We start from the raw sequence: 17,150 nt of genomic DNA on the forward strand, positions 1-17,150 counted from the left end.
ACGAATCTGTAGAGGTCCTCCATGCAGGCCTCTCACGAAGGCTCTATAGTTATGCATTGGCCATACTCATCTGATTCATGGTCATCTTCTCCATCACCAGCACCAACCCCACTGTCGTCGAGGTTCCCATTGGACAGGGGTCCCCATTTTGCTTAACTGTCACAACGTACCCAATCTGCAGTGGGCTCTTAAATATCCCTGGCTCGCTTCCCCTGGTGTTAAGAGATGATGCTCAGTGGCCATCTTAGTCTTATGTTTTACTTAGTTTTACATTTTATCCATGAAGGAGGCTTTTAGCACTCTCTTGAAGGGAGGACCACTGAACTTAATTGACCCATTGAGGGATTAGCAGAGCCTTCTGTTGCCTCCTCTGCCCAGACTGGGCTGTGGCTGTCTGGGCTCAGTGATCCATCCCAACCCCCACTGTACATGCTCTTTTACCCTTCTTTCCCCCTCTCGCATGGTCTGTTCTACTTGTTCATCTTTTGTCTGTCTGTGCTTCTCTTGCCCTGTCCATGTTGCTAGTCTTTCCTTGTCAATTTCTGAGTGGGGTACCTCTGGTAAGTGGCAGGGGGTGGAGGATGTATGTCCTCTCACTGCGCTCTGCTTTCGGAGGCTTCTCGCTGTTCCCCAGATGGAGCACCTCCCCTGTTGTTCTTCCTATGTCTTCCTCTCTTCTTTTCTGTCTCTTAAGTAGGCTTCGTTGACCTTTGGTAGACCTTTGGGTTTTCTTCGCCTGGATTTGCATTGGTAGGCCATTTCTGATGTACAGTCATGTAGATCTGTCTGTTCAAGAAAGAAGGGACTGCTAACATAACAGTTTGGTCCCTTTAATCCAACCAACTAATGTGTTTCCTTAAATGAACCGGTAGACTCGTAAGCCTACACTACCCCAATTCTCTCTTGAAGAGGATACATCTTGCTAAAATATATATATATATATATATATATATATATATATATATATATATATATATATATATATATATATATATATATACTTTCATTTGGTAAGTCACATCATCTTTATTATATATATATATATATATATATATAAAAAGAAAGATGATGAGACTTACCAAACAAAAGTGCTGGCAGGTCGATAGACACACAAAAAAAACACAAACATTCTCACAAAATTCTAGCTTTCGCAACCAACGGTTGCCTCGTCAGGAAAGAGGGAAGGAGAGGGAAAGACAAAAGGATTTGGGTTTTAAGGGAGAGGGTAAGGAGTCATTCCAATCCCGGGAGCGGAAAGACTTACCTTAGGGGGAAAAAAGGACAGGTATACACTCGCGCACACACACACACATATCCATCCGCATATACACAGACACAAGCAGACATTTGTAAAGGCAAAGAGTTTGGGCAAACCCATATATGTCTGCTTGTGTCTGTGTATATGCGGATGGATATGTGTGTGTGTGCGCGAGTGTATACCTGTCCTTTTTTCCCCCTAAGGTAAGTCTTTCCGCTCCCAGGATTGGAATGACTCCTTACCGTCTCCCTTAAAACCCAAATCCTTTTGTCTTTCCCTCTCCTTCCCTCTTTCCTGACGAGGCAACCGTTGGTTGCGAAAGCTAGAATTTTGTGTGTATGTTTGTGGGGTTTTTTTTTTTTTTTTTTTTTTTTTTTGTGTCTATCGACCTGCCAGCGCTTTTGTTTGGTAAGTCTCATCATCTTTCTTTTTAGATATATTTTTCCCACGTGGAATGTTTCCCTCTCTCTCTCTCTCTCTCTCTCTCTCTCTCTCTCTCTATATATATATATATATATATATATATATATATATATATATATATATATATATATATATTTAAAAAGAAAGATGATGAGACTTACCAAACAAAAGCGCTGGCAGGTCGATAGACACACAAACAAACACAAACATACACACAAAATCTAGCTTTCGCAACCAATGGTTGCCTCGTCAGGAAAGAGGGAAGGAGAGGGAAAGATAAAAGGATTTGGGTTTTAAGGGAGAGGGTAAGGAGTCATTCCAATCCCGGGAGCGGAAAGACTTACCTTAGGGGGAAAAAAGGACAGGTATACACTCGCACACACACACATATCCATCCTCATGACAAATGTCTGCTTGTGTCTGTGTATATGAGGATGGATATGTGTGTGTGTGCGAGTGTATACCTGTCCTTTTTTCCCCCTAAGGTAAGTCTTTCCGCTCCCGGGATTGGAATGACTCCTTACCCTCTCCCTTAAAACCCAAATCCTTTTATCTTTCCCTCTCCTTCCCTCTTTCCTGACGAGGCAACCATTGGTTGCGAAAGCTAGATTTTGTGTGTATGTTTGTGTTTGTTTGTGTGTCTATCGACCTGCCAGCGCTTTTGTTTGGTAAGTCTCATCATCTTTCTTTTTAAATATATTTTTCCCACGTGGAACGTTTCCCTCTATTATATATATATATATATATATATATATATAAAGAAAGATGATGAGACTTACCAAACAAAAGCGCTGGCAGGTCGATAGACACACAAACAAACACAAACATACACACAAAATTCTAGCTTTCGCAACCAACGGTTGCCTCGTCAGGAAAGAGGGAAGGAGAAGGAAAGACAAAAGGATATGGGTTTTAAGGGAGAGGGTAAGGAGTCATTCCAATCCCGGGAGCGGAAAGACTTACCTTAGGGGGAAAAAAGGACAGGTATACACTCGCGCACACACACACACATATCCATCCGCATATACACAGACACAAGCAGACATTTGTAAAGGCAAAGAGTTTGGGCAAACCCATATATGTCTGCTTGTGTCTGTATATGTGTGGACGGATATGTGTGTGTGTGCGCGAGTGTATACCCGTCCTTTTTTACCCATAAGGGAAGTCTTTCCGCTCCCGGGACTGGAATGACTCCTTACCCTCTCCCTTAAAACCCACATCCTTTCGTCTTTCCCTCTCCTTCCCTCTTTCCTGATGAGGCAACAGTTTGTTGCGAAAGCTTGAATTTTGTGTGTATGTTTGTGTTCGTTTGTGTGTCTGTCGACCTGCCAGCACTTTCATTTGGTAAGTCACATCATCTTTGTTTTTAGGTATATTTTTCCTTCATGGATTGTTTCCTTCTAAAATATATATATATATATATATATATATATATATATATATATATATATATATATGAGGCAAAACATAATCATAATAGCTTCTAAACAGTAGATGACAACTGACAGGTGGCAATGAACAGTCTAGTACTCGGGGCCAGTTTTTCATGTGCCACCTTGCAGAACTACACTTGAGCTTTAGTGCATCTTTTTATGTACATACTATATTAACAGGCTCATGAAATTTAATGAAAAAGTCTTGTATAATATTACTATAAATGTAAGCAGCTACTTCTTCGGTAGGAACTTATATTAGTCACTAAATGTGCAGTCCTACAAGGACCACCTGAAATTCATCATCAGCTTACTTTGTGTTTAGACAGCAGTACACTGTTTTAAATAAAATGTTTTATCACAGTACATAAGTGTCCCTTACCCATTTTGACAAAGTGTATGTTACTGATCTTGTAACGCAACAGTTAGTGAACAACTGCATCTTGCATTCATTTGAAGGTTTGAATGAAATTGTCACAAGAATTGCATTTACCAAAATTTACTGGACGTGTCAGTTCATGCTTGTTCATTTAGTAACAAAGTAGTGACAACACAGTAAATAGTGACTACTCTCATGAAAATTGCATGAAACACACTTCTTTCTCGTGTGCGAAACCGCCCCTGACTAAGTCTCTTTCAAAATAGATCTAGCCTGCAATTCTAACCTCCTCTTTTCATTAAAAATAAATAAATAAATAATTGAAAATGCAGCAGTCCCAAAATGTTCTCAAATGATTCTTAGTATTAGGGAATGCAGTGTTTTCAACACCTGACATTTAACCTACGAGTTAAGAACTACTACCAAACATGAAGAGATACTTAATAAGCGACAAAATTGTGCTGTGGCTGCGTGTGGTTTTGCATTTACCCTCTATTGTTTCCAATAAGCATTTTGCTCCTGTCACACACTACTTAATCCCTTGATAAATAAGAGGAACATAACATATTTTTCACATTTGATTTCCATAGTATTATTTCAGCTTTAATGTCTTTGCAAAGAATTAAAAATTCACCTCTCTTGTGGTAGCAGCAGGTGCGCCTTGAAAATCAAGGATACCTACTGATTGAAAAATAGGAAACTGATAAACACACACTTACATGATATTGTTTCTGTGACAGTAATATTGTCTTTATTAACAAGCACAGTTCTCACTTTTATCTGTGTTGTACAGCCCCCTTACACAGTTGGAATTGGCTACCTATGATTTCAGTTGACATGTTGCGATAATATGTTCATTACATGAGTTACAGATTATCAATTTGGAAATCAAAATTTAAAAAAAGAAACTGTGTAACTGACTTCTATTGATATTTGGCTTTATCTTACAACAAGAAGGTAATGAAATCTTTATTTTATTGAGTTGTAGTAATATTTATTGAGGATCAGTTATAAATTCATCATAACTGAGAAAACAATTATCTGATTTAAATAGTATCCGCGAATCCAGCATTGAATTGCTAGCGAAGACTGCATCTAGGAAATTCTTTTTCCGTCTTATTCTGACTTAATTCCTCCTTTCTTGAAACAAACTGATTTTATGCTCAGCTAAAGTTACTGGGTTGCTTCGGTTTGTGTGGTTGCATTTAAAAAGTATATTTAGGAAGATTAGTGTAGACCATATGACCTAATGAAGGCATCAAACTTCAAAGTGAGGTTCTGATAAACGACAGATACAAGAAATTGCTATTAAAAATGAAAATAAGTTAACTGTATTACACAAATCCACACTAGGTTCCACTAGTGCAGTCACAGTGGCCAGAATTAACTTCAGTTCATCAGGATAATGAAAGGATAGAAAATTACGTAAAGCAAGTTAAATAACTCTTTTCGGTTATTATTATTCCAACCAGAACAAGAAACCTACATTTATTAGTACAGAAGTGCTTTCAGATGTGATATCAATTACAATACAGCAATGATTCATTGTAGTAGATGGTAGGTAATATAACATTAAAAATGAAACAAACCAAGAGCAGACACTCCTTACTGTGTTACTGTGAGACAAACACGGAACTGTATATAAATCATATCACTGTAAGATACATTCATTTTCACTGTATACATGAAATGCTGCTTTAAAAAATGGGAACTTTTTCTTAAAATACCATGTTGTTCTTAAAGAGGTGCAACTAGTTAACCTTTTAGAAATAATGTAGCAAAATCATCTGCCTAGAATTGCCCACTGGGCAGTGAGGAGTAGTATGTCTGCGAACAAGATGGTTTCCAGAACAGGCCGTGCTGCCTACTGCATGAAGTGATGATGATGATGATGATGATGATGATGATGATGATGATGATAATTCTTCAAGTATGTTAATTAGTTGTTTACATGTTACAGAGATGATTTACCATTGGTAATGGGTTAATTTATGTAGAACATTAAAACTTTTTTGCAGTGCATATATGATTCACAATTTATATGTGGCCTGTAATTGTAATTACATTAATCAGGCTTTAAATCATCTACAGGACATTTTGTTGTCTTTACTCATTCCACAATCAATATTTATTTTTATTTTGTCACATTTTTATTTCCTAACTGTTTTGTACAGCTCAGTTGTTGTAGAACTTAGATTCCAGGTTCCATTTCATTGTTTGCTGCAGAATCCCTCCCCTCCCATCCCATTCCTCTCCTATCCCTTCCCCTCCCTCTATCTGTCCCTCTCCCCCTCCACCTCCTTTTCCCTCTCCTTTCTTCTCCTTTTACTTTCTCCCTCCCCACCTTTTCCCTTCCCCTTCCCCTCCCTTCCATCACCCCCTCCCCCACTCTTCCCCTCCCCCACTCTTCCCCTCCCCCCACTCTTCCCCTCCCCCCACTCTTCCCCTCCCCCCACTCTTCCCCTCCCCCCACTATTCCCCTCCCCCCACTCTTCCCCTTCCCATTCTACTATCCTTCCTCTGCTTTGATGTTTGAGGTTCCTCTTTTTTCCTCTTTTTCTTCCTTCTTTCTGTGCACTCCCAAAGGCCGGGCCATGCATTTGACACATAACAGGTGACTGGGTAACGCGTGATTCCCAGCCTGTGTTGACAGGTAGTGTTCGCACATACCCCGCCCCCCGATATAGGCCAGGGCCAGAGAGGCATGATTACCTGAGCTGTTACCTTCCCAAATTGACAATTGGTCCCTCTGTCAGGTGTTCGGGAGGTGTGACCTCAGGTGGGAACTGAGGTGGGTGAGGCCCCATTCTTAAGGGGGTCTTCCAGTTGGCAATCATAGAGGATATTCTTGCAATGAGCCAAACGTCTCTTCCGCAGTCTACCTCTATTAAATTAAAATGGAATGAGGCTAATGAATCAAAGACCCTCCTAGCTGCACCTCAGTTCCTCATGGTTTCGCGTACTGAAGACGGTTAGCCTTTTTGTATGGTAAATCCGTTTATTATTATGAAAGGTGTTGATGCAGTTGCTAGCCCTGTGAAATCCTGCTCTCGTTTATTCAGGTTCACTTTGCTTTTATTAGACTACTTCTGATTTCCAAGCACATCAACTGCTTGCAGCTTCACTCCTCCATGGCTATCCTGTTCATATCAACGCCCATTGAATGCTAAATTATTCGCACTAGGCTGGTCAATCGTCTGACTGAGGCAGAAATCCAAATCTTCCTCCTTGATCGGGGTGTCATTGCATTCCATCAGGTGATGAAAAAGGTAGTGCATCCTTAGTGCCCACGAGCACTTTTTCTCATGTTTGATACAGTAATCCTTCCCTCAAAGATCAAAGCAGGCTATGAAGTAATCACAGTCCGAACCCGAAGCGCTGCTACCAGTGTCATTGTTACAACTACACTTGAATGTCCTGTCGACACCCGGCTAAATGTGTAACATGTGGTAGGGATTGTCACGAGAGAGATTGTCTGCCTTCTTCTCCCCTCTGTATCAACTGCAATGGCGACTATCAACCATGCAGCCTCCTCCCAGAGATTGTCCCGTGTATCTCGAACAGTGGGCTATCCAGGAGATCCAGGTGAAGAAAAAAGTGCCTTATCTTGTTGCTTACAAGTTGTTGGCTGGTTGGAAAACCTGTGTTTTACTGTGCGGCGCTTACAGTGCTGTTCTTGGTATCTCTCACTCCACAAAGGACATGGTCACACAGACTTGTGGCCTCAAATTCAGCACCATGTCTGGAAAATCGCTCAGTGTCACAGTAACATCCACAGCTCCTCCTCCAGCTTTGCAACAAGCCACTAAATTTTCACCTCACACTGCAAAATCACCTGCTACACAACCCGCAGGCCAGAAAGGACAGAAGGAATACTTTTGTGGAGACTTTTTATGTCTCTCCAGCCGACAGACATCTGAATCGTCATTTGCCAATCACAAAGGCTCCAAGAAATCAAAGGCAAACGGTCTTCTCGTTCGCTGACTAAGAGATCCTCTTCAACGGTGTCACCGTGTGATATCCTCACCCGGCTGACCTCCATGTCGCCATTTTCATGACCTGGATTCCGCAGCCCAACCGAGGGAGAATGTGAATGCCTCTGTAGATCTCATGGAGCAGGATCCTCCAACCTCTGTACCCTGTAGCAGAGTATCTACGAAGGCTGGCACTTGGAAGCTGCTAAGGTGACACCCTTCATTTTTTCCCTCCTTCACTTTCCTCATCATGACTTTCCTCCAATGGAATATATGCGGCTTTAGATCGAACAAGGAGGAATTATGGCTGCTCCTGGAATCACAGTGTCTAATTGTTCTCTGCCTCCAGGAAACAAAATTGCATCCTCACGGCTGCTTTGACATCCCGCATTTCTTTCTGGCCCACTTTGACCTTCCCTCCATCCCTTCCCCCTCCATCGCTCCTCCCTTCCCCAGGGTGGCATTCTCTCCCATGGGGGAGTCTTGCTGCTCACCAGGGATAGCGTTCGTAGTCACACCATCTCCCTGAAGACCCGGCTGCAAGCTATTGCAGTCTGCATTTTCGCCGGCTTCAGTGGCCGAGAGGTTCTAGGCACTTCAGTCCAGAACCGCGTGACTGCTACGGTCACAGATTCGAATCCTGCCTTGGTCATGGATGTGTGTGATGTCCTTAGGTTAGTTAGGTTTAAGTAGTTCTAAGTTCTAGGGGACTGATGACCCCAGATGTTAAGTCCCACAGTGCTCAGAGCCATTTGAACCATTTCTGCATTCTCCTTCCTCACTTGAGCTTTTCCCTTTGTACTGTTTACATCCCTCCGTCATTCAATTTCACCAGGACAGACTTCCTCCAGCTTATTGGGTAACTTCCTCACCCCTTTCTGCTGCTCGGTGACTTTAATGTGCACCGCCGCCTTTTGGGTTCTCCTAGAACCTGTCAGAGAGGTGCCCTCTTGGCTGACCTTCTCAGTCAACTCAACCTCATCTGCATTAATGATGAGCACCCACATTCCTTTTATACTCCATGCATACCTATTCCCATTTAGACATCACATTCTACACTGCTCAGCTTGCCCATCATCTCGAGTCATCTGTTCTTTCTGACATATGGCAGCCATTTCCTGTGTGATTATCCGTTTGCTGACTCCTACCCCACCTACGTGCAAATGCAAATGACAACTTTCTAAAGCAAACTAGAGGCTTTACTCCTCCTTGGTGACCAATGAATGACTTTTCTCCAGTTGTGATGACCAGGTAGAATACCTTACCAATGTTATCCTTGCTGCCGCTGAATGTTTAGTTCCTTGCACTTCATCCTTACTGTGCCGTGATCTGGTCCCTTGATGGACTTAGACGTGCTATGATGCAATCCGTGCGTGGAGACGTATTCTCCACATTTTTAACCATCACTCTATGATGGCAAACTGTGTTCGTTATAAACAGTTGTGTGCACAGTGTCATTGCATTCCTCAGGATATCAAAAAAGCTAGATGGATTTCATTTAGTAGTTATTTACAGTTCCACTCCCTCCAACACCTCCCTGGGACCAAGGACCATTCCCCAATTTCTGGCCTGACCATAGCAGATGATGTCATAGTGGTCCCTATTGCTATCCCCAATACCTTGGGGCATTATTTTGTGGAGATTTCAAACTCCACCCACCCCCTCCTTTCCTCTATCAGAAATGAGTGGAGGAGGCTCATGCGATACCCTTCTCTTCTCAGATTCATGAGTGCTACAGTGCTGCTTTTACTATAGGGAGTGGGGGGCTAGATCATGTTCTGGTGTGAAGCCACTGTCATACCCATACCTATGCCCAGCGAGGACAAACATGTTCCTTCTAGCTACTGTTCCATTTCTCTCACTAGCTGTGTTTGCAAGGTGATGGAACATATGATTCATGCGTGATTGGTATGGTGGCTCGGGTCTTGAAATTTACTAACAACTACACAGTGTGGATTTTGAGCACACCGTTCTGCAGTTGACCATCTCATCACTTTGTCAATTCATATCATGAATGGTTTTCTGCAGAAATACCAGGCTGTGGCTGTGTTTTTTTTTTTTAACTAACTTACGGTAAGAACAACACACGCACCCATGCCCGAGGGAGGACTCGAACCTCTGGTGAGAGGGGCCGTGCAATCCATGACATGGCACCTCAGACTGTGCAGCCACTCTGCACGACCCACAGGTCTTCCCTTCATGGGAACAAGCTCCTAGGGCTGCTTGGGCTAACTTCACGCTAGATGCCACTTTCCCAATGGATGTGAACCCTTCACCACCTTGGCTTTGTGCTGCTTGGGCACCATTCTCTCTGTGCAAAAAGATCATTTTAGCTAGGTTGTGTATTGGGCGTTGTCTTTTTAGCCATCATCATTTGTTAAGTGGTGATCTCCCACCATTTGTGCTCATTGTCCTCAACCTTTGATGGTCACCATTTCCTGACAGAATGTCCTTTTTTTAAACACCTACATTCTAATTTATGTTTGCCGTCTGAGTTATCGGCTGTTTTAATGAATGATGTGCAGACTGTCAACTGTCTTTCACTTTTACGTGTTGTAGCAGTATGTCGAAGGACATTTAATCTTTAGTTCAGGACCTATGTTGTCTTTGTGGTGTATTTTATGTCCCTTTCTCCAAGAGAAAGTCCCAGTTTTTACCTGTCTTTCTCTCTGTTGATTGGACTTAATGTGTAGCTGCTTTTAACTCATTTTTTGCCTTCATGTTCTATGGTTCTGACATGGGCGCATATGATTTTGTTTTTGTGCTGTAAAATAAAACAAACGAGAAACGAGTAGTCTCATATCTCAGTGAGGAACTTGAAACTTTCAGCATGGGACAGGAGCATGTGGAGGAACTGTGGTTCAGGTTTAAAAGAATAATTGACTATGCACTGGATAGGGAAAACCCAGTAGAACTGCCACATTTTAATTCTCATACCACTGAAAAGATGAATGAAATAAGTATTAGTGTCAGTGGTGGTGTGAAGCAGCTGAAATGGTTTTGTAAGTAGAACAAAGATCCATGGCCCAATGGAATGCCTGTCAGATTCTATACTGAATTTGCACCTGACTTAGCCCATTTTATAACTGTAATATATCCTTGAACAAAAAACCACGTCCAATTCTTGGAAAAAAGCACAGTTCACACCTGTCTACGAGAAGGGTAGTAGAAGTGATCGCAAAACTACCATCCATTATCCTTGACATTGATTTGTTGTAGAATCTTAGAACATAATCTGAGTTCAAGCGTAATGAGGTATCTTGAAGAGAATGACCTCCTCAATGCCAATCAGCATGGATTCCAAAAACATCAATCATATGAAATCCAACTTGCAATTTTCTCGCATGACATACGGAAAGCTTTGGAACAAGGCAGTCAGGTGATTGCAGTATTCTCAGTACCGCACATGTCCTTATTGTCAAAAGCACAGTCATAAGGGATCAAGTGAAATTTGTGACAAATTGAGGCCTTTTGATTAGGGAGCACGCAGCATGTTGTCTTGGAGGAGACCAATCGTCAGATGTAAAAGTAACTTCAGCTGAGCCCCAGGGAAGTGTGGCTCTGAGCACTATGGGACTTAACATCTATGGTCATCAGTCCCAGGGAAGTGTATTAGAACCCTTACTGTTCATGTTATATATTAAAGATCTTGCAGATAATATTAATAGTAACCTCAGACTTCTTGCAGATGATGTAGTTATCTGTAATTAAGTACTGTGTGAAACGAACTGAATAAATTTTCAGTCAGATCTTGATAAAATTTCAAAGTGATACTAAGATGGGGAACTTGCTTTGAATGTTCAGAAATTCAAAATTCTGCACTTCATGAAACAAAAAAATGTATCCAATGACTATAATATCAGTGTGTTGTAAGTGGCCAACTCATACAAATAACTTGGTATAATACTTTGTAAAGATGTGAAATGGAATGATCATGTAGGATGAGTTTTGGGTAAAGCAGATAGTACACTTTGGTTCTTTGTTAGAATACTGGGGAAGTGCAGTCAGTCTACATAGGAGATTGCCTACAAATCACTTGTGCAAACAGTTCTAGAATATTACTCAAGTGTGTGGGACGCGTGCCAGATAGGACTAACAGGGGATATTTAACATATACAGAGAAGGGCGGCATGGATGGTCGCAGGATCATTTGATCAATGGGAGTGTGTCTCAGAGATACTGAAGAAACTGAACTGGAAGACCCTTGATGACAGAGATGCAAACTATCCCGAGACAGCCTGTTAACAAAGCTTCAAGAACCTGCTTTAAGTGATGACTGTAGGAATATAGTACAATCCCCTACATATCTCTCACAAAGGGATCATGAGGATAAGATTAGAATACTTATGGCATCCAGAGAAGCATTCAAACAATCTTTCTTCCTGCAGCCTATGTGTGAATAGAATGGGAAGAAACCCTAATAACTGGTACAATAGGATGTACCCCCTGCCATGCACCTCACTGTGGTTTGCAGAGTTAAGGTGTAGATGTAGATGAAGTTGTGTTGAGTGAACAGTGGCAAAATAAATTACTTTCACTGTCACTGAAAACATCGTCTGTGTCATATTGTTTGATTGATGAAGTCAGTATAAACTGCCACCAATGTTTTGTCAGCATCCTTGGATTTGGTGGAGAAAACTAATAACCATTTCTTTTATCAGTTCGTCACCTCTCTCCGACAATGGAAGGTACTGATGTGGGAGCGTTTTGAGGCAGAACTTATTTGAAGCAAACTAACAATGCAGTCCAGACATCTTTATGTACAACTTTTCTATTAGTTTTCCTTATCTTGAACGTAATTGCTGTAATTTATCTCTTCTTTTAGTTATTATTGTGCTCATACAATCGTCAATGCCAGATTCTTTACAGATATGCATTTTCTATATTTATTTTTCTTCTACTGCTTTAAGCATAGCATCTCCACTTTAAGTGAAAAAAACAATTTGTTTTTGCCCTGATTTTTCTGCCGTTGTGACATAGGAGCAGTAGTAACCATTGTTTACTTTGTTTAGTCTTAAAAATCATTCATGTTTGGTGTTTTGACTTGTAGAAATCAGTGTAAATATTTTTGTGTTAGCATTTTTCACTTTAGTAGTTTTGTTTAGGCATTATTGTTCTTATCTAATTACAGTCAGCAATGAATCTTACGAAGAAATTGATGTGCTTGTGATGGTCAGCACTCTTATTTCAGTTGTTGCCAACTGGTTTATGGAGAAATTTGAACAATGAGCATATCAGGCAGCCAATAAGACTTTGGTGCCGGTACTTTCATAGGGTGGACGTGTGGCAAAGAGGAGTTGGATGTCTCTCTGGTATATCTCAATAGTGTTAGCCCAAAAATTCAATACGTGAAAAGAAAGAGAGCAACGAACAACTTAATTTCCTGCTTGTATCTCTAACAAAGTGGATGGACTGAACTTTGGGCCATAAAATTTACAAGAAAGTAATTCACATGTGCCAATACCTTTATAAGGAAGCCAAAGATCAGTCAGAAGAGAGATAGCAAATGGTTATTTGTGGCTGGTTTTTAAGAAAAATGGTTACTGCAACAAGAAGGAGAAATGAGCACTACATTCAAGAAGAGAGAATTCCAGGACTAATGAGGAACTACAGCTGCTAACAGGGAAAGTTTCTGTGCCCTTTATTAACAAAGTTTTTGATCAATTGCAAAAGTTTTGACCAAGTGTGCGGTCTGTTGAGTTCTTTCTCTACAGTTTTTATTTTTCAGTGCACAACGTTAACCCAACACACTACAAGGGCTAAGCTTCTTGGATTTACTTGGCAAGTGACTGCCAGACAAAAACTACATATCATTATTTTAGTAAATATTTCATCAGTACAGTTTATATGGAAACAAGTCAGGGAACCTAAGTACTGGTTATTATTAAAGACTGCTGGCTAGTTTTCTTGTTAATCATTGATGTAGATGTATCATATAATTTTACTCTTATGACACACGCCAGAGATGATACTGTACAACCGAAAGTCCAGGTTGGAATATCAACAGTATTATGAAAATGATAGATTGCTATTCACTATCAAGATGACAAGTCGAGTTGTAGACAGGCACGATGAAATAATTGTTAGACTCTTAGCTTTCAGCCAAAGTCTCTTAAGAAAAGAAAAGCACACACACACACACACATACACACACACACACACACACACACACACACACACACACACAAAATCAAGCACCTCTCAAGCATAAATTACTGCTCTGGCACTGCAGTTGGAGCTTACTTTGTGTGTGTGTGTGTGTGTGTGTGTGTGTGTGTGTGTGTGTGTTGGGGATGGGGTGATTTCTTTTTCTGAAGAAGGTTTTGGCCGAAAGCTAAGTGTGTAACAGACCTTTGGTTGACACTGTCTACAGCTCAGTGTATCATTTTTACAGTGAGTAGCAATCCTTTTCAGAGCTACTATTGTGTCAAGCAACAACAATATTCCAGTCCACTGCCATGGAACAATTTGTTTAAACTAAACCCACTCAGGTTGAAAGATAGATGCTTCTGACCTTTTTTGTAGACGTTGTTACTAGTTTTTCAATGAAAGTGATTCAACTGTTAAAATGTGAAATATAATGAGAGATTCTTTACTAGAGGTTAACGTTTTAATGAACATTTTCTTGCATTTCATTAATAAGCTACCACAACATGATTCCCCCTAATTCCACAGCCAGGCTTTGGGTCAACGCTATCATATTGTGTGCTAAATTAATTTTGCACTTCTTGTTCTAGCCATCTGCTGGCCATTATCATTACTGGTGAACAACTGGTTGACTTCAGATTAATGAAAGTTGTTAATAAATTATCTCACAGAAGTATTGACTACAGAGTGGGATGTTAGAATGAGGGTACAATTTATATATCACATTCATTAGATGTTCTTAACTGTGTATAATTCATTATGAAATGATATAAAATGATGTTTCTAGGCTTTTATGTAATATGTCATAATAATGTGATTTATTTATTTTTTGCAGGCACTAGTTGTTTCTTCACCGGACATCCCTGTGCCGACAACAACAGCAAATCCGATAACTACAGTAAGCTCGTCAACTACAGCAGGGTCTGCCACAACTGATGCAACAACAATACCTGTAAATGCAACATCGCATTTGCCAGTGAGCCCTCCTGTTACCACAGTGCCACTGTCAGTCATTAATAGCACAACTTCTCCAATTAATGGATCAGTCATTGCTCCATATGTGTGCCTCAATTCGTCTATAATACCGCCTGATCCAAATAAAACATATGGCTATTTTCATAAACATATAACTGTCAAAGGTGAGTCGTTTGAGGTAAATGTAATAGAGCTGTGAGTATTCAGTGCTGGTATTTGAATGAGTTAAAAATAATGTTTTGAAGTGAGATTGTAATTTCAGTTCAGTAATGTTGTTGGTTGCCTTCTTTCAGTTTTGTTTGCTGTTTCCATCATAAAATTTCCATTATAGTAGGAAGTAGAAGTTGATACACTGCAACTTCAGTCTTGGGGTCTCTCTTTGTATGTAACAGTAGAATATTTGTATTCACATTTATTTCGTTGTTTAGAATAGCTCTGAAATATCGGTACTTTGCCATTTTTGCATTCCCCAAAACTCATTGTGTATTCAGAAAAAAGCAAATAAAGGATCAAATTGTGCAGTGTTTCATTTTAATGACCAGATTCAAATTATAGCCTGACTGAAATGAGAAACTGTTTCTTCATGTACACAGTGTAGTCACATTAATGTGACCACTGCGTATGTTTGACATCAACATGCAATAACTGCTCACTTTCAGCAGATGGCAGCACTAGCAGTGGAGGGAATATAATGTGTCGGGGGCATGTGAGAAACAGTGCAGTTGTCACAATGTGTAAGCAGAGCAGTTTATCTGATGTCCAAAAGGGCATGAGGATTTACTTTCAGACCAGGCGTGGAGGCATTTTCAAAACAGCCAAGCTTGTAAACTATTTGCGTGCTGCCATGGTTAAAATATACTGTGCATGCAAATTGGTGCTATCCAAAACTGACGCTGAGGCAACTGTAATGCACCGTGGACCATAGTTGACAAGGGTGAATGATGGCTGCAGATATGTATATGGCTGAATATACGTGCAGCTATTCAACGCCTGACCACCCAGATGAACCAATAGGCTACAAACAGTGTCTCCTCAAAGACCATTCAGGGAATATTGCTGCGTATGGGCCTCAACAGCAGTGGCCTGGTTCATGCATCCATGCTGAATGCTGTTCATCACCGATGAAGGCTGGAATTTGCATGCCTTTACCTCTCTTTGACGTCCACTGACAGGTGGCTTTTTCAGAAGAAACGTGTTTTATGCTCCATTGGACACATGGCCATTGGTGTGTGTGGTGTGAAACGTCTGAAAGCAAAGGGTCCAGGCCAGAGGAGGGAGCATTATAATCTGTGAAATGTTTCCGTGACGTTCCCTGGGTGATTCCATAATCTAGGAGACATTAATGGATCAACAAAAGTATACCTCTATCCTCAGGTACCATATCTACCGTTACATGGAGTTTGAATATAATACAGGGAAACATTCCACGTGGGAAAAATATATCTAAAAACAAAGATGATGTAACTTACCAAACAAAAGCATTTGCATGTTGATAGACACACAAACAAACACAAACACACACACACAAAATTCAAGCTTTTGCAACCTATGGTTGCTTCATCAGGAAAGAGGGAGGGAAAGGGAAAGACAAAAGGATGTGGGTTTTAAGGGAGAGGGTAAGGAGTCATTCCAATCCCAGGAGCAGAAAGACTTACCTTAGGGGGAAAAAGGACAGGTATAAACTCGCGCGCGCACACACACACACACACACACACACACACACACACACACACCCATCCGCACATATACAGACACAAGCAGACATTTGTAAAGGCAAAGAGTTTTGTAAAGGCAAAGAGTTTGGGCAGTACTTCTGCCTCAACTGACATCTTTGCCCAAACTCTTTGCCTTTACAAATGTCTGCTTGTGTCTGTATATGTGCGGATGGATGTGTGTGTGTGTGTGTGTGTGTGTGTGTGTGTGTGTGTGTGTGTGTGTGTGTGTGTGCGAGTGTATACGTGTCCTTTTTTCCCCCCTAAGGTAAGTCTTTCCGCCCCCGGGATTGGAATGACTCCTTACCCTCTCCCTTAAAACCCACATCCTTTCGTCTTTCCCTTTCCTTCCCTCTTTCCTGATGCAGCAACCGTTGGTTGCAAAAGCTTGAATTTTGTGTGTGTGTGTTTGTGGTTGTTTGTGTGTCTATCAACATGCCAACACTTTCGTTTGGTAAGTTACATCATCTTTGTTTTTAGTTACATGGAGTTTGTTTTTCATGACTTTGGTGCCTGTTTCACCACATGCGCCATCTGAATTCTTGCCCAAGACACCAGTTTCTCAGAACACCGTAGGAGGGAACTACTGCTACAACATATCCTTGGCTCTCACTACCCATCTGGTCTTAATTTATGTTAATTCCTTCTATCTTAGCATTTCTTCACAGTAACTATGTTGTTCTTCACTCCATTTTAGTTTTCTACACATATCATTTTCCAATCTGTTTTTCGCCATCCCCCTCCCACCACTGTTAACGAACAATGCACTTAGCTTTTCACTCTTATGAAGACTTGCACAGTGTTTAGTAGTTATCTTGTCTTCCAAATTACCCTGTCTTTCATCTTTAA

The 17,150-nt window shown here is 40.9% G+C and overlaps 1 protein-coding gene across 1 annotated transcript in view; it reads left to right on the forward strand.

Annotated features, from left to right (window-relative positions):
- Positions 1-17,150, forward strand: part of LOC126162872 (uncharacterized) — a 112,673-nt gene that overhangs the window by 59,757 nt on the left and 35,766 nt on the right. Inside the window, exon 5 of the mRNA XM_049919657.1 lies at positions 14,450-14,753. Coding sequence (XP_049775614.1) covers positions 14,450-14,753 — 304 coding nt within the window. The remainder of the gene's footprint in view (positions 1-14,449; positions 14,754-17,150) is intronic.

This window comes from Schistocerca cancellata, chromosome 2 (assembly GCF_023864275.1).
Source record: "Schistocerca cancellata isolate TAMUIC-IGC-003103 chromosome 2, iqSchCanc2.1, whole genome shotgun sequence".
Classification (NCBI taxonomy): Eukaryota; Metazoa; Arthropoda; class Insecta; order Orthoptera; family Acrididae; genus Schistocerca; species Schistocerca cancellata.